At 45.9% G+C, this 18,625-nt stretch overlaps 2 protein-coding genes across 3 annotated transcripts; one reads left to right on the top strand and one right to left on the bottom strand.

The window, feature by feature from the left end:
* The first annotated feature begins 5,545 nt into the window (after positions 1–5,545).
* On the top strand, positions 5,546–12,779 carry LOC119435793 (uncharacterized). Its single transcript, XM_049659942.1, has 4 exons — positions 5,546–5,911; positions 6,970–7,080; positions 8,506–8,665; positions 12,684–12,779. The coding sequence occupies exons 1-4, from the start codon at positions 5,571–5,573 to the stop codon at positions 12,777–12,779; spliced, it is 708 nt and encodes a 235-aa protein (XP_049515899.1). The 5' UTR covers positions 5,546–5,570.
* LOC125942025 (THAP domain-containing protein 1-like) lies at positions 12,123–17,271 on the bottom strand. 2 transcript variants are annotated; one of them, XM_049659941.1, is made up of 3 exons: positions 16,924–17,271; positions 16,129–16,281; positions 12,123–12,851 (listed from the first exon to the last, which is right to left on the bottom strand). In XM_049659941.1, the coding sequence occupies exons 1-3, from the start codon at positions 17,135–17,137 to the stop codon at positions 12,808–12,810; spliced, it is 411 nt and encodes a 136-aa protein (XP_049515898.1). In that variant the 5' UTR covers positions 17,138–17,271; the 3' UTR covers positions 12,123–12,807. The 2 variants fall into 2 exon arrangements, with proteins under 2 accessions (XP_049515898.1, XP_049515897.1); XM_049659940.1 differs by lacking the exon at positions 12,123–12,851 and adding an exon at positions 13,268–13,813.
* Positions 17,272–18,625: the final 1,354 nt, after the last annotated feature.

Here is an 18,625-nt window from a genome sequence, read left to right on the forward strand (position 1 = left end):
GTGCTATCTGCCACAGGCAACCTTTAAAAATTTTTTGGAAGTGTTTGCTGAAACACCCCGTATTCATGGCCTCTGCATGCAAGAGGCGATGTTTCCATCCCTAATACGTAAATGTTGTAAATAATTAGAAGAGATTTTTTTCTTTTATTTTGTCGCTAGTCGTTAGCATTAATTACACGAAAGAGAATCAATATTGAGACACATACCACTCACGTGCTTTTCACACGCCGTTGATAGAAGACTCTGCCAAACGGGTCACTGAAGTCTACATGTTTTTTTTTTTTTTCAGGGTCAAAAAAGCACGCAAAGTAATTTGAAGTGAAGAGAACATACATCAATATATTCATTCTCTAGGTATAGGCTATCCATTTGGTTGGCTACCTCCTTCTCTTTAAAAAATATCATAAACTTGGCCCTTTTTATATATTTAAATGTATTGTGTATGTGCGTGGTGTTTTGCGCGGAAATGAAAAAAAATGTTAAAGTGAGGAAACACGGATGAGGTTGCCACCGCTGCTGCTTCTTATGCGCTTGTCCTCCTACTGTCAAGATTTGCCGAAATAAAGCGAAAGATAAATTAAAAGCCGTGCACGTCCGCGCCAACAATGATTCCGTAAGCTTTTAGCCACAACAAAAGTGAGAATGTGGAGCCAACGCAAGAGAATCCTCAAATTATGTGGGTAGCAGAACTCCGGTAATGAAATTTTAGAGGGGGGAGTCTCAGCCCCCCCCCCCCCCCCGGGAAAATTCCGGAGGTACTCGAGCCCCGGAGCCCCCCCCCCCCCCCCCCTTAATCGGCGCCTATGCCGTGCCTCCTCCTCACTGGCACCGTAGCCCAGCCAATGAGCACCTGAGCAGCAGCCGTAATTCACTAGGTGGACAGTTACAAAATACGCTTTCAACTCATTGTCACTGCCGAGAATTTATAGACCACACCACACTGCGTCTACGCGACAACAATTTAATGTAGAGCATCGAAAGTATTATTAATCAAATGCGATGTACGGTTATCATTAGCATACTCGAAAAAAATTTTCTTTCACCAACGAATGTTACGCAGTAAAGATTTGCTTGCCAACTTTTATAGTGTTTCTTCGTAAGGCGAAACTAACTTTCTAAACCAGTGCATGCATATATCACAAAACTGAACACCTACAGCAGACCCCATGCAGGCTTTAGTGAGTGGGCAAGATGAAACAGCCTTTCATGATCAAATTTGCGCACTTGATTTTGACGACGAACGCGTCCCGAAACTATCCCCAGATATGTGGGCAGAAACGCTACACAGTGCCTCCACCGACGAAGGCAACTAAACTAGGGCTGTGCGGCTATTCAAATATTTTGATTAACGAATCGAGTACTGTCCTAGTCATTCCGTCCTAGAATCAAATAGTCACCATTCCAAAGCCCGAATGCGTTTCGAGTAGCTTCAGAACACTTTTCGTGGTCGATTGTGCAATATAGAATATTAAATTAAAGATAAATGGGCTGAGGTTTAACTCTTGTAAACCTACTTATCACGAGTGAGAGGTGTGCTTGGCTTGGTTTTGCAAAGACTATGCACACAATGTTTCATTATTGCACGCTTCCGTGCGTGGTAAGCTTCTTGATAACGTGCTAATCTGGCTTCCCTTTGCTCCGGCGTTTCAGTAGCCAGCTTTGCCATTGCTTGAGATTTCGCAGCCTGCCGTCTAGCTATATCCGGCGGCTCAAGGTCATCGCGAGACGTGGCGTAGTAGAGCTTTCGCTTTAAAAATGCGGTAACTATCATCCCGTCCATCGTTCACATCACGTGCTAGAGCCCATTAAATCGGTCACGGAGCCAGACTTTTCCGACTAAATCGCGGTGACTCGCAAAACAAGTTTGTTTAAATACGGAATTCGGCAGTGGGTCTGAGGTCTGATTTTAATTACAGATGCAGCACCGAAGTGCTCCCATCAGATTATATTTCAGAATGTTTTATTGCAACGTAATTGATGCCATAGTAGCCAAAGAAAATTCTACTTTAATTGTCATGGTCAACTTTCGTGAATCGAAAATATTTTCGCAGCTCTCAGTAAACAGAACCGCAGAAGCAGCTCTAATGTATTTTGTAGAACAAGCATAAAATTGTGTGCCTGTGTGTGTGTGTGTGTGTGTGTGTGTGTGTGTGTGTGTGTGTGTGTGTGTGTGTGTGTGTGTGTGTGTGTGTGTGCGTGCGTGTGCGTGTGCGCGCGCGTGCGCGTGCGTGTGTGAGAGAGAGAGAGAGACACCTACCTTCGAAGCAGAAAGCTACCCTTAGACGGTGGTGGCAAATACTCACACTATGAAGAAGACGCGCCTCCGTCCAGCGGCATCGCCAACGCTCGGCCCACTCTGCTCGTGCTGCTTGTCGCTGATGTCTTTGGAGACGGTGCTCCACGCTGCCTCGCCGTTCCTTGAACTCGTAGCGTCCTTGACGGACACCGCCAATAAACCTCTTCTCAATTGGTGGAGGTGCTGGAAATCCCCCGTGGCTTGCGCCCTGGAGCTTCGAACCCGAATGCTTCCGCCCATCATGACCGACATCACAGACCCACCGGCGCCTGCGCCCCAGTCCGCCATCTGCACCGGTGTTCCTCGGCAACTTTATCCGAAAGTCTTCAGCGGTACAGATAACACCGACGTGGAGGACTGGTTTACGTCGTATGAACGGGTCAGCGCGCATAATAAGTGGGATGACGGTGCGAAATTGACCAACGTCATATTTTATCTTACTGGCGTTGCCCAACTGTGGTTCCATAACCACGAAGTCGACATCCCGACATGGTCAACTTTCAAGACGTCTTTCACTCAAGTGTTTGGTCGACCTGCTGTCCGCAAACTACGCGCTGAACAGCGCTTACGACCCCGTGCAAAGCAGACTGGTGAAACTTTCACGAGTTACATTGAAGAAGTCGCCGACCTTTGTAAACGTGTCAACGCCGCTATGCCCGAAGCTGATAAACTTCAGCACATCCTCAAAGGCATCGACAGTGGTGCATTCCAACTGCTTTGGCCAGGAATCCGCGCACCGTTTCTGAAGTGGCCATGCTATGTCAGAGCTACGATGAGTTGAAGAAGCAACGCACCCTGACTCGGCAGTGTTGCGTCCCGAATCGGCCGGGCGCATTCTTTGATTATTTCCCATCGAGGCAGGCCCTTTCATCAGCGTCGCCCAGACGGCGACAGTGCCCGACACCGACGAGACGCGCAAACAAGCGCCCCAACTTGGCAGTGCCCATTCTTTGGGTGCTTACCCCGATGCCACCCCCTTCATCAGCGGCCGCCTACCTGGCGACGCGGCCCGACAGCGGCAGTGGCACGATGACAAAGAAGCTCATTTAGAAGCGACCGACCACAACCGCCACGCTTCGTTAGAAGCGGGGATTAGCGCGAAGGCCATTCTCCCGACCCTGGTAAGATGATCGTCGGAGGGCAAAAAACTAAGCCTCCGACTTTCGTGGAAGGAGTGTGAACCCCCTGTTTCCGGATTGCCTCGCCCTTGCTTAGAAGATGCAACATTAGAGGCGGAGTTCAGTGAACAATACGACCTCTCTGATTGGCCGCATCAAGGTCATCTGATTCTCTAGTCGGGTCAACTAGGGAAGACGAATGCTTTATAAGGAGACACCTTGCGTGCAGTGGGGTGTCTTGACGTGTTCTGATGTGTGCTCAGACATGTAGTGAGCTCAGACTTTTAAAGTGGTCCCCCTTGGAGTGGGCTTCCATATTAGTAGCCATTGTAAATATGTAAAATAAATCCTTTTTTCTATCGCTCTTGCTCCCGGACGTACTCATCCCTCTGGCTAAATGATCACCGGCTTCAACGCTACCTGAGTCGCAACAAACTGGATGGCAGCGGTGGTATGAATTCTAAGCCCGAGCGGCGAGCAACTGGATGGCCGAGGTGAGATCGACCCTTCAGCCAACGCCAGTCGCCGGCATCGCGTTCACCACCAACTGGATGGACGCGGTGAGATCGACCCTGCAGCCAACGCCAGTCCCCAACAACTGATTCACGAGCGAGTGGATGATAGCAGCAAGATGGAACCTGCAGCCAACGCCAACTGGTTCGCGAGCGGCTGGATGAGTGCAGTGCATCATGACTGCACGGTACATGGTGAGTGCCTGGCTTTTCGCTTGAGTCATAGGATCTTATAGCCTATACTTTCTAAAAACCAATGGAGCGTGTTCAACTGCCCATTTTGATACTGTGGTTGTTGCGCATCTCAACAGAAAGCATGCAGCTTTCAGCATAGATCTGAACCAGCTACTAAAGCCAGACCTCATACTTGTGTGGGAGTAATTGGGACGTAGAGACCTACCGGAATTGTAATCAGTTAAAAGGCGACCCAGGATTTACGTCTTCTTGCAATTGATTCGATGCGGTGGAGCAGTACTTGGGGACTTGGTACTACTTCTGTGTGTAGGCACTTGGTTTTTGATATATTTTCCAGGCTTCAAGTTCTCTTGGGAAAACGGAATTGAACCACTGATAGTTTTCTGACTTGCATTGCAATTTTTGCGGGTTTTGCAACAAGTATTGTGGAATAGCTGAGCCAAAGCCTAAAGTAGTGATCACGGACCTCATGGGTTTAACGAGAGCTAGCTTGTTGCGGTCGTGTGAAGAGCTCGACGTAAAAATAGACGATGATAAATCAGAAGCCGAAATTTGAGCAAGTTTAGAAAGCAACAGGGATCAGGAATACTTTGAATATTTCGGCAACTTAATTCTAAAAGAACAGGAACAGGAAGCAATTGAGCATGAGCAGGAATTGAAAAGACAGGAATGGATTAAGTAACAAAACGAAAGGATGGAAGCCCTAAGACAAGAGATTTAAATAATGGAACAGGATTTGAAGTGGAGCAACAGAAATGTCAGGCACCCGTAGAAGTAGCGGACGGAAAGTGCGAACAAGTAGCACGCACGGTTCTACCGATGGTAGAAAGCAAGGCTGATCCCCAAGAGCCTAATGGTACGTTCACAGGTGAGGCCAGATCCGTAGACCGGGACGTATTTCTTGAGGAGCCCGTTAATGGGGACCGTATTGAGCGCGACGAGATACTGTGCCAATGGAATACTAGAGAAGCAGCTAGGCCAGCTGTGGACGATTTGGCACTGTTATACAGGGAGTACGTCGCGAAGATAGCTTTTGCAGAAGTCCAAAGCGGCCCCGATTCGTCCGACAAGAGTACCAGTGCAGATTCCAATCGGTCAGGAAAGTGCGCTAAAGCAAAATTTAGGCACGGCAGTGCAGTTGTGGACAGCTCCCACCAATACGAGCTACTTTTCGCAAATGAAAATAGCTGCATTGTCCCTGAGTGTTTGAAGCTCTCCGCCAGTCGAGATAGCATTGAGAGGAATGATTTACCCACAAATCATTCATACTTTGCGGTTGAGATGGAAATAGTGACCGATGAAATTCGCAATGCACACGGACTATAGGGGGCGCGCGAGGCGATCCATGATGGCGGACCGAGAGAGTATCAGAATTGTCGACAGTGCGTACCTGCCGTAGCACGCCGACTGTATTCTTATATTTCGCAGTTTGTCTTCATCGGCTGCGGAATGCCGCTGCCTTTTACCAAGCAGCTATCTCTAGGAGAGATTATGAGACACCTTGAAACCTACGAAAAGAGGATCCGGTGTCTAATCGAAGGCGAAGAAGCTTTGAAGGCTGGTCATTTAATTTGCTGCGGCGTCAAGACATGCAGTGCAAACTCTGTTACGATTCAAGGACTGTGTGTGCAGACGTCCCACGTTCGAGGGAAGCCTCATGAACTGGAGTTTATTTTTGACGGAAGCAGTCGTATCAAGGTACGTACTACGTCAGCCTTTGAACTGTTCTATGTTGCAGCCGCAGTGACCGCACATGTGCGCTGCGGCGTGCGCGGCTACATTACTACGGCGTGCGCATAAATGATTCTTGAATGTAATAATTCCGGCCCCGCGAGGTGACTAGCATGCGTAACCAGAAGTGCGTGCGTGCTTGTTACGAATGCCGTGCTTAACTTTACTAATGGATGTATGCGACGCGAAGCGTATGTAAATGTCTGGAGTGTAGCGCCTTCGGTTTAAGCCAGAACAAGTACGCCGATCTTGCTTTCAAATTTGGTTTTAATCGAAATGGGTCAGTGGAAGAAAATATGCCACATAGCTGGCGATCGGCGCGCAACTGCGAACCTAGTTACGCTCCGATGCAACCAGCCTGGCGAGGTCAAGGATGCGCTTCAGCGTGCAACCCAAATTGTTTGTTTGCGTCTGTTTTGCCTGCCATTGAGACAAAATCGAAGATTAGTGTTGGTGGGGGGGGGGGGGGCTTACATCAAGTACTTGCAGTCATCGCAGTGCGCTGAACTGGGCAACATGGCTGATTTGAACGATCTACCTTAGTTAGAAAACAGCGTTGCAGACTAGCCAAACAGCGCTGCATCTACCTTCATTTTTTTCTGCATTAAAAAAAAAAAGCCTCAAGGCAAGCCTCATTCAGTGTATCTACCTTGATTTTCATCTGCATTGTGTGTTGAAGCTCTGTACGCACACAATTTTATTTATGCCAGGGTATTCAAAACACTTTCAATTACTGCATAGTCCTGCTGTAGTATGCATGACGCAAGTGCAGTGTTGAAGAGCAGGTCATGCAGCGTGTATCTGTAGGCTCACAAAAAACTATTCACCAAAAATGAAAAGGTGATCTTTCGTCTAAAAAAGTCTACCATGAGCAACCGAATTTTTGGTTGGAAACGAAACCACACTAGTTTGGAATATGTTAATGCAGTTGTTTGCAAATTTTCTAATTGCAGACCTATGTTGCAGCGTCTTTAGCGAAACATCGGGCAGTCAAAGTGCATGCATGCATGCATGCATGGTAACACTGTGGGCCCATTTTCAGCAAATAACAGCCGATGTAAAGTGGCATATTCAACAGTGCAAGATCTTTTCGAGTTGAGTGTTACCGTTTCTCGAGAGGTAGTGCTCGGTGTATAACCCATTTTCGTTTGCAGGGCCACTGCTCCTGCAAGGCTGGAAACTCTCAGCGCTGTAAGCATATGATTGCAATGCTGCTATTTGTGAACAGGCAAGGAAACAGTTTTTGTCTATTTATTTAGTCAGATAAAACACCAACGAAGCAAACAGATTGCAAAACAAGCTCATATGTATTTCCTTCAGCATTTTCCTACAGCAGCCAGCCCTGTTGCACACTTAGACATAGCATACACACAATTCGAAGCTGTGATGCGCTGAACACTGCAACAATCAAGCATCAGAGGCAGTTGCGATTTTGCCTTTGCAGCTTATATCACATGGCTTCCAATGCTACAGAAGCCAACGATACACTAATGCAATATATCTACTGATGCCCATGATATAGTTTGATGTGGCTTCTGTCTCAAGAAACGTTGCCAGCTGACACCTGTTTATGCCACAAGCTACACTGTGAAAAAAAAAAAAACATTTCTTATGAAACACCCAACTTCTTGCAGCTTTTTTTGCAATTTGCCTCACTTCAACAAGGCAGCTGAAGTCGCAGGTCATTGCACATGAATGTTCTGTGTGAAAGATAAAATAAGAGAAAGTGAAGTTGTTTTATTTTTCACAATGGTTTCTCGATGCTGTATGGCTCACGGCAGAGGCACTGCCTAATTTTTAAGAGTTCCATGAGAATATGGCAGCGCAATTAGAATTGACGACATAACACAGAATGAAAAAACACGAGCGCTGTGTGACACGCAAACAGTGCTTGTGTTTGTTCATTCTGTGTTACAAGTGCGCAACACATACAGCACTCGTGTTTGTTCATTGTTTGTTGCGTTGTCGTTTCGAAGTGTTCTGCCATATGTATGCATGATAGTTACCTTATGGAGAGGTGCTTATCAGATGTTTTCAAGAGCAACATGATTGCACAAAAACAAATATTAATTCGTAAATAAGCCCAATAATCCATCCATGCCAAAGTATGCTTTCAAAGTAACAGAAATAGTAACATTAGTGTTTGAATTGAACGTATGTAACTCGATGCGACAACCTAAAACCACACCACTAAATCGTGCGATTAATTCGGGGGCACATACGAGAGCCAGACATTTGCTGAACAGACATAACGTGAGCATTTGCAGGTGCACTCAGCGTGCGGACACTAAAGAGAGAGCTGCAGAACATGTACAAAATTATTTTTTTTGGTTCGGTAGAACATAGGAAAATACATTTACGCATTGGAACAGTATACTAGATGGTGCTTTGCTGTCGGCATTTCTTGGTGCAGTGCTAAAAAGACTTTATTATCACAACCAGTAACACTGATGTGTGTTATCTCTGGAAATATCTCTGGAACAGAATAGGCATCTAGCATGTCTAAGCAATGAGCCACAAGCAGCATCAAAGGTTACTTAGCAGTAAACCTTTTTCATGTGACTTTGCAGAATGTGAACTTGCAGAATGTGTATATGCAACACTGCAAAGGGTATCATGAGTGATTGTGTGGTTTGTTTCATTCTATTAATAGGACTGGCATCCAGAATTTGGATCTACTGACCTCAACAGATATGGCACAGGCCTGGGGCAAACTGAAGATGACACCCATGTATGAAGCATGCAAATTGCAGGAATTGTGCCATGTACAGTCACAACCACGGCCAATTCTAGACGAGAAAACCAAAGAAGAAGTACGTCAACGGCTGATTGCAGCCTCACAGCAGAGTGCATTGGCGCTACACTATCGCGGCAGACTGCACCGAAATGAGAACGGTTCACTCGACGTCATTGCAACCATGGAGGAGCGCATCTTAATGAGCCATGTCATGAAGCACCAAATGGAGCCATATAGGGAGATAATGTTCCATGATGTGGCATTCCACGATGCAACAGCAATGCGAATTTACAGGTTTTCGAAGAATGACCTCACAAAAGAGGAGCTGCAGTTTTACGAGTCGCATGTTCAACACACTGAAAAGGAGGCTCTTCAAATCTGTGCAGATACAAGAGGTCAAAACAACACAAAATGGAGAAGAGAAAGAAAACTTAGAATAACAGGGAGCAGATGCCACACATATTTTACTTATGTGCCAAAAGACGCCATCTCGTGGGAGAACAAAGTGTCGAAAATGCTTGCAGATAACTTTACTGGAAATCACGCCACGCGATATGGTAAAGAGTGCGAACAATCAGCCATTAATAAGTACAGTAGTATTACAAGAAATGTTGTCACAAAGATTGGCTTCATTATACATCCAAAAGTCCCTTGGCTTGGGTATAGTCCAGACGGCATTGTGTTCAAGAATTCGAGCCCGGCAATTTTGTTGGAAGTGAAAAGCCCACTTCTAGGAAAAACAATAACTGCTGCCCAACTTGCCAAAGAAAAGAAGCTAGCCTACATAAAGAATGATGGCGAAAATTTCATTTTAAACCCGACGCATGCGTACTTTTCACAAGTCCAACTTGGCATGTTCCTGCTAAACTTAACCATCACCCACTTTGTAGTCTATTCACAAGTGGAGCCACTGATATTAACTGTTCACAAAAATGACAAGCACATAGACAAACTTGTCCGAAAGTTGCAGTTTGTCTATTTTAAACACCTGTTGCCCAAACTTGCAGGGCTTGCTTGAGGGGAGTTCATGTACAGCGGGATCCATTGTTAAATTGAACACCGGAGCGCGTGGCGTCTGCTCGGCGGCCGCAACGAGTGTCGTGCAGGTGCAGTGAGCGCTGTGGGCGGTGCTTTTTCGTCGTCAGCTATGGTCAGCTGCCGTGCTTCGGATCGTCGCGAAGTAAGCTCGCATAATGCGTGTTTGAACGCAGCCACTTCCCTTGTGACTGAATTAGTGTATAATCAGATAAATGCCCTTAACATCAGTAGCAATGACCGTGCAGTCTTTTGTTCGCCTTCTCGTTTCATAAAGATTTGCCCGCCTCAAAAAATGTTTACTGTGCACGTCGATTCCCATGATTCAACGATAACTCGTGTGATAGCTCTTTATAAATTAATATGCTCGTTAAAGGCGTGTGTGGATTCTTTGTGCAGCCTACGCACTGCAGCGACTCGAATATGCAGTAGTACAAATGAGATGGGCAATACACACGGAGAAGTATTCTCTAATACAGCTGTGCCACAAAGAGACATCCGTAAAAAAATGATCATGTTTGTCTTGTAAGCTGAAACGGCAAAAATACCTGCTTGTTAATATTTTGCCTCGTCTAATTTTCCTTCAGCTTTGCAATGGTTGGCTTTCAGTGTGTGACCATGCACTCACTGGCCAACATTAAAAAGGCGTGATCGGCTTGCTTCTCTACTATCCGAAGCACGGGAGCGGACGACAGAAGAGCCTCGACCACAGCGCTCACTGCACCTGCGCGAAACTTGTTGCAACCAGCGGCTGGTGGTGGCGCCGAGCAGACGCCATGCGCTCCAGTGTTCCCTTTAATAGTGGACCCCTCTGTACATTTCGATCCAAAAGCATTTTTATATTTAGGAGGTATGAGCCATTCATTGTCTTATGTGAGGGACGCATATTTAATAACAGGCAATACGAGAATGTGTGTGTATCATCACGATGACCATCGATCAGGACAAAAAGTTGTCGCAGTTTCACCTGAAAGGCGAAGCATCAATTGCGATAGCAAAATTGTAGAGAGCCATACGGAGTAATGATATTAGCTTTATCAGCTGTATAAACTTGGACATGCAGCAGCACCGGCAACACGCAGAACTGTTGTCGACGCCGTCGGCGTTTTGCCCGCGTTCGCTCAAAATGCGTGCGGCGTTGGCGACTGTTGCCGGAGCCTCTGATATAAATAGGCACTTGGTGCCGCAGCTAAACGTCGCCTCCCTTCCCTCCCCCCCCCCCCCCCATGACTTTTTGTGCGTCAGAAGAAGGCGCGTTTGCTCTACATATATGGTGATTGTAAAGGAGGAAAGAGACGCCTACTTCTGCAGCCCTTAAGGGAGCACGGCGCAGAACGCGCGTTTGTTCTTCGCCGTGCGTTCACTCCCCGTGAAAGCACGCGCCCCTTCACTCGCACATACAGCGTTCGGCGCGCGGCGACGATTTCATCTCCATTGACGTCATACGGAACCTCACGGCGACGGCAGTAATCTGCTTTTGAGTGTCCATATAATTGCTATCGCAATAATAAACATGTTCGTACTTTTGTTCAGAATTCTGTGTCGTGTGCTAAACAGCTTTGCTGGTTATCCACCTTCACAGAGTGGAATGGCTGATGATTTTTGAATATTTGGGAGCTCATCTTTTTGCATGAGCACTGCCTTGCAAGCCAAAATCACCTGCAAAAACATCACCAGCAGCCCATGCTATGTCCACTGTAGGACAAAGGCCTACAGAGATCTTGGATTACCAGTCTTGTGTAAGCTGGCCCCTTCCAATTACCACAAATATCTCTATACACTCCACTTGATCCTCTTCTATCCCTTAGCACCAAGTCTGTTACCCTAATAGGCCACCGGTTATGGCCCGCCCAATTTCATTCCTTCCTTTTAATATTCACAAGAACATGTTTGCTTTCTAATCAATACCGCAATTGTTTTACCTCAAAAGCATGCAAGTTTCGGCATTCGGTTTAGCCTTCTAGCACTCTTCGTGTGTTAAACGCCGAAACTTTGTCTCTTGATCAATGTTACGCCTGTCATTTTGCATTTCATCACTCGTTATGTGGCCTTCAGCTTCTTTGTCCCCCAAGTTCTGACTCGCAGATCAAATAGAATACAGTGGTTCCGACTACCTGCGTACTGACAATGTATTTCATTTTGTTGCATGCACAAGTTCTCTGCTTTCACTCAAACCTTTTCTCGGAGAGGATAGGAGTGGAAAGATTCACAACGCCGGCAATCACAATAAATATTTGGTCGAGAGCACCAACCATTTCCCAGGGCACAGGTTCCTTCAAAACTTTAAATACTTTCATTCTTTGAATTGCACGCTCAACATGCACACGTGCCCTGGCTATTTTCAAAGTCTTTTCTGAGTCTTCTGTCGTGAACTGCAGCTGACCACGAAGAAATGGTGGCTGCACAACCCCCAGTCCACGGTTTTCACATAACGTGTCTAAGTTGAAACCTTTATCAACCATTACGTCGTCTTGAAAACTGTTGAGCTTTTCCAAAACTTCAGATTTTTCGACGCATGCTCTATCTGATGCGCGGCCTCCAAAGCCACAGCTCACAAAAGTGATTAAACCTGCAGGTGAGACACCAACAAGAAGCTTTGCTGTGTGCGTTCCCTTATAATGCGAGTAAGTTAGAATTCGACAGGATGCACAGTGCGACTTTTCTACTGTAACCTCAGTGCAGTCTAGCACAACACGAACCTCTTTGTAATCTTCAAAGCACTGTGGCAAATTACTTGCAATCTGCTGTTTGTCTGGCCATGGAATAGCGGCTTCCAGAACTGCTGCAAGATAACGAAGTGTGCCATAAAAGTGGCGAGCGACAGTTGTTCTGCTCACACAAAATAGGGGGGCCAGACACACAAACGGTAAACAAGTTTTTAGGCGGACAAGAACGAGAATAACACGTTCAAGTGTAGACATTTCAGTGGCTACATGTTCAATTCTGCCCACTTCATTACTAATTGTTATTAGCAGATTCATTGATGTCACACCAGTAAAGGCAAGGACAATGCTGTCCGATGTGAGTAGGTCAATAAGCCTAAGCCTTTTCCCCACAAGAGATTCCGCATCGACCTGGATGCCCTTGTCTTCTGTACACAAGTCTGGTACGTCTTGCGAAAGCTGAACAAGGGCTTCTGCCACCTCCTGGTCTAATGTGCAAACGGCTGTACCAGTTGCACCACTAGGGCAAGGCTGCGATGCAGTTTCCTGGCCATGCTCTTGCACCTACATGCAAGGAGAAAGTTTGCACATTAGGATATATTTAAGTCAATGCAATGGAACAGGAAAACTTCTAATATACAGGTCTATTTGGAGCTATTTGTGCACTCTGAAAGAAATTATAATACACTGATGTAACTTATTTTGGATTCATTGCAATAAAAATCCAAAAACGGTTAGGCATTTCAGTTAGTGTTCAGCCCATTTGTCACTGTAATTCTGTTTTTCAATAATTGATATGGTCATATGCCCCACAGCCACATATTGGGCTATGAGGCGTGCCATAGTGGGAGGCTAAGATTTTGACCAGCTAAGATTTCTTAATGTTTATGTGAATCTATGTACACCAGCGTTCTGGCTTTTCACTGTTTACTTTTCATATCAGCTGCTCCACTCATTGTCTTCGAAATAGCACAATATGTTGGGATTTCTCCTACACATCAAAACATTATGAAAAAATTGCAGGCCCATGCTGTGGCAGCGCAGCTATCTTAAAACACGAGTTTGACGGCTTGCATGAAATGAAATGCGACACTTATTTTCCTGCAGCTTCTTTTGTCAGCAAGCAAGCAAAATGTAATGGAGACCTTTGCTTAAGGTTAGACGGTATTCCACAAGTGCATACCATGTGTTGATTTCTATAGTTCTTCTGCCTATATACCTTGCAATATAAGAACTGTCCTTTCAGAGTAAGGCAATTGACGGTCAAACTGATGCCATAGGGCCTAACAAAACCTTGAGCAATATGTGCTATAAGCTATTAATATGAAATCGTCCTCACTGGCTAGTAGAAATAAATACCTAGGTTAGCAAGCTTTCTCCCTGGGTGCATCTAACTATAATGGTAATACACATTAGACCATGGGATTGAGCCTTTACATCACATAGGGCACCGTTGGGGCTTTCTTCACGAGGCAGTGCATGCACAGCTCGGGCAGGTTCCCCGCATGTTCCTTGAGAGGCTGATCCTGCACAAATGGAAAATGAAAGAACTAAATGTACATAAAAATTCTACATAGCGATAAAGTACACAAGAACAATTGCTGCTCAGAGTGCATTAACTTGATAGTAAACATAAGTGCTTGTGCCAGTTTAACAAATTGATCTTGTACACCTTCTGCACATTTGCCCACTTTCTGTAAGTTTCCTTGGTGTCTTATTACTTGTAATTCTTGTGAGATACCCGAATGCCATCGAAAACCCTGCGCGATGGTTCTCTACTTTTCCTCTTCGTCAACTACAGAGTTTTGCGAAAGCAGTTGTGTACAGCCCTTAAGAGAACATCTCCAGCGACTAAACTTTCATCCAGGTTGAGGGGCTGGAGGCATGAAAGAGTTAAACGGTGCATTTCTGAAAACTTAGAAATTTTTTAACATGCACTAGCTAGGCGAAGCGTATTACACATTGTTGTGCCTGGTGGACAACATGCAAGGGAGTACATTGTTGCTCTCAAAAAGCACTGCACATTAATATTTGAGCTTGACATTCCGAAGTACGACGCCTGGTGTTATTGTGTACATATTTCAGCAGTGCCTCAACCACGGAAGTAACCTGTGTGCCTACTGCAATACATGCGCTGAAATTTTCTTGGTGTTTATTTGCCTGGAGCAACATATTTATAAAATGGCTATTGGTCCTTTCCAAGCACTCTGATATTTGTGTGAAACAACAAAGCTACGTTACAGGGTTTTCGTTATGACATGCTTGTTGACTCAATAAAGCTTAGTCAATTCGTTAAACAACCACAAATGTGTGCAAGAAGGCTATGAAATGACCAGTCAACTGTCAAATTTAGTGGAATGTCAGATTTGCATGCATGCTCCAACCATGCAAGGCATTTGTTATGCTTTTCTTCCTTACTTTATTTTTGCCTGCCCAAAGGGTGGAAATGCTGAAGTGAACTAATTGTTTTGTTGCTCATTAATATACTTGTGTGAAGTTGTTAATTATTGGGTATGTCAGGGCAGTTGCAATTTGTTTATGCCACACGACGTGCTTGCTAACACGCACCCACGGCGCACAAACCAATTACAGAATTCTAAGAGAACGGCCTTATCTCGGCCATAAGACCACATGAGTATATTTTATATGGTTGGAGATATGGCTTGCAGTATCGAGCACCAGATTAGTGCAGGCAGCTGCACTGAGCAACACGTGTTCATTTCAATATTAATGCTCGTGTAGCTTGAATGTCTGAATATTATGAAGTATTGCTTCATTGTGTGACCACCTGACTTCAATGCACACAAGTCAATTCATTCAGAGCAGTAGGTGCTTAACTTGAAGCTCTCCTTTCTGTCGTGTCCTTTCTTAATTTCTTTTCGCGATTGAAGCAGAACATTCACTGCAGCACAAATGCCACATTCTACGCCTTTTACTTTTGCAAAATTTTTTACAATATGCACTCGGAGGTGCACAGCAGCTCTTTCAAGTCAAATAAACCTACAAAGCAATAATTTCTTGCTGGCCTTTCACTCCGGCTCATTTACGATTCTTTAACCATTCATTCCTCCAGCCAGCTGTTGTCTTCTTGAAAGACAAACACTGAAAACTTCACATTTTTTTGCAGCACACAGGCACACAAGTTTATTCCGTCATTATGCAACAATGAAAAAAAAGCACATAATCAGAACGGCTTGATGCATTCTTTAAGCTGTTTGGCTGTGCACACTAATGCAGCTGGGCATAACTCACAGTGAGATCGGTCTATTGCTGTAAGAAATTGAAATGCATTCCAAAGACGTAGTGAACACTAGTGGTGTCATGCACATAAGACACTCTCCGTGAGGCTGGTAGTCTGCAGTCCTGACAGTTTGCTAATGAAAACCACAATGTCGTTACAGTCATTACAGCTGGTAGCACTGTTTTGTACAGCACCAGCAAGCACAATGGTGACTGCAGAAGAAATCAAAACTCCAGGAAACCTAGAAGATGAATTGTGAGCCAGTGGATACAGTAGAGATGACCGACAGCCAAAAGTGCTTGAATGGCACAGCTTCCTGAATACAACTTACTTGGGTTGATATTGCACCTCTGACTTTCTACGGGCTTATCCACAAAGCTCCTAATGTAGTGAACCTAATGCCAACTTTTGGCGCGTTTATATGAACCTGTCTACTACTGTACCATCTGGCTGTGACTGTTTCCATAGCCTTCCAGGGTTTCATGTCTGTGTCTGCTAAGTAGCATATCACAACATATATTAACAATAACACCGCATGAATATAATAAATTCTGACGACACTTGAGAAGCATGTGTGCTGTAAGCTATCGAATAACATACCATGACTATGTCTAGCAGAAGCACGGGCACTTCGCTCTGCTGCTTCCTGTATCCTTGACAAGTCCTTTTTGTCATGACTTCTTGTGGGCAAGCTCTGTGAAGGCACAGCATTCTTCTTCAGCCGTCTTCGAGTAGGCGTCCACACGTTGGGGTCTATGCAAATTGAGAATTAAAATTAAATCCTGGAATTTTAGGTGCCACAACAACAATCTTATAAACAATCAGAGTAATAGATGGCTCCGCATTTCGACCACCTGGGTGTCTTTAACGAGCCCCCAATGCGCGGCACACAAGCGTTTTTGAATTCCACCCTCATAAACACGCAGCCGCCACGGACGGGGTCGAAAAAAAAAAAAAGATTAATTGCTTCACATGTTCTAACAAGGAGTGGTAATGCATAGTTATTCAAGCACAACAGATTATATATATAATGTTTAAATCCTGTCATAAAACTACCGCACTAGAAATTAAGACAGGAAAAATACTTCAAAGCACAGTCGTGCGAACGTACTGTACACAGCATCGCGCATTATGGCCTGTCAAAACAATCGACCGCCTCGAAATTAAAGCGCCGTTCATTTTCTGCTGGCGCTCGAAAACCAGACACCAGCTGCTTAACGGCTCTAAAAATAATCAACTGCTGAGGGAGCGTTCGGACGTCCTATCGCATAAGCGCGAACTTGTTAGCTTTTCGTTCCGCAGTGAACGGCACGTTCGCGTAAGCTACAACCACAACATCGTAGAAGCGTAATGTTTGCTTTCGTAAACAATGTCAACAATTTGCATTTTACTTACCGATGCTGCTCCAGAAGAAGTCTGCGGTGACGAAGTGTGCGCTGCAAACCTTCATTGGCGGCGTCACAGGCTTGCCGATCCGGAGCTTCACCACCCAGGTCTTTTTAAGGCGCGCGTCCAGCGGAAACGAATGAAGGCTTATCGCATCCTTCGCCGCTCGGTTGGTGCACTGAGGCACGCAACACATTCTGTTGCTTTTAATTTGTTTACCCATGGCGTAGATAGCAGCTGTTAACAAATCAGAAACGCGTCTGCACAAGCATAGCCACACGGTAACACTGCGCCGATACTCTTTGAGATATTGCTCTCGCTGGCCGCTACGCGGCGCGACCGTCTGTGTGCATTGCGAATAGCAGCGTCACCTCCAGGAGCTGCAGCCGTCAGTTTCCCGAAGGAAAACGTCGGGAGTGAGACGGGGACGGAGAACGGCATGGTGCAGGTGACCGAGAAGGTCAGCGTCGTGGTGAGGGCGAGGGGCTGTAATGGGCGGTGTTAGTAGTGGTCTCGGCAGATGTTTCTTGGTCAGGTTGGCTTGGCACCTGGTGCTGGCTTCGGGGTGGATAGCGGAAGCTGGATGAGCTGGGTCGAGAAGACGAGGGCCAAGGACTTCGGCAATATCGTGAAATGTGTCCAACACGTCCACATCGAAAGCAAATTGACTTGTCGTCAGGCGTCCGCCACGCGTTCGGATCGCGATAATTCGGAGTGAGATAATGACGTTGGAGAGGGTTCAAGGTCGCCGAAGGGTAAGTGTAACGCGGTTCACAGAGCATATGTATTGAAAGCCCCCGTTTGCCAGTTCTTGACGAACAACGTATTGTATAGGAGATATTGTAGGTTGGGCATCACTGGGCTCTCCTCGCATTAAATGTGCGGGCGATGCGGCTTCGATTTCGCGTCGAACGATTCGGGTGATAGCCTCCGATGTTGAAGGCTGAGTCGGCATACGAACGTCCTCCTACGTTGATGTCGCTGCCGTGTTCGGAAGGTGGTAAATTCGTCTGCGATACGTCGGCTTTTAGCATCTTCGAAGCGTCGGCATTCAGTAATAATCTGGTTGACTCTCGAAGATTTTTTAAACACAATCAGGTCAAACACATCGTCCGCGATCCTTTTCAGTACGTGTGCGACCTTATCGGCTTCTGTGATCTTGGCGTCAACGTTCCGGCAAAGGGCCAGCACATCTTGAATGTACGTCAAGTACAACTCAGTGGACGTCTGTGCACACCAGGCAAGTTCTTTCTTGGCGGCACGCTGGCAGCCTGCAGGTTGGCCAAACAACTCGCGCAGTTTAGTCTTACACACGCTCCAGCTTGTGAGCTCCTCTTCGTTGTTATCGAACCAGGCCTTCGCAGTTCCCTTTAGATAAAATATGACATTCGCCAGCATCATTGTCGGGTCCCACCTGTAATGTGCGCTTACGCACTCATAGAGTCGAATCCAGTTGTCGACGTCGTCACCAGCAGTGCCGGAAAAGGTCCCAGGGTCAAGGGGTGGAGCCAGGACGACAGTTGGCATGGCGGCCGCCGCTGACGCAGTTTCACCGCCGCTAGACATTCCTAGAGTGGCGACTTGGCAGCCGCTGCGGAGCTCCGTCTTGCGTTATACCCCCAGCACCTCCACCAAGATGTTACGTGAAGGCACACACAACAGGAAAATATATTTACAGTATATTTACAAGGCGATCAAGCGTTGAACCATA

Source organism: Dermacentor silvarum, unplaced genomic scaffold, assembly GCF_013339745.2.
Source record: "Dermacentor silvarum isolate Dsil-2018 unplaced genomic scaffold, BIME_Dsil_1.4 Seq910, whole genome shotgun sequence".
Classification (NCBI taxonomy): domain Eukaryota; kingdom Metazoa; phylum Arthropoda; class Arachnida; order Ixodida; family Ixodidae; genus Dermacentor; species Dermacentor silvarum.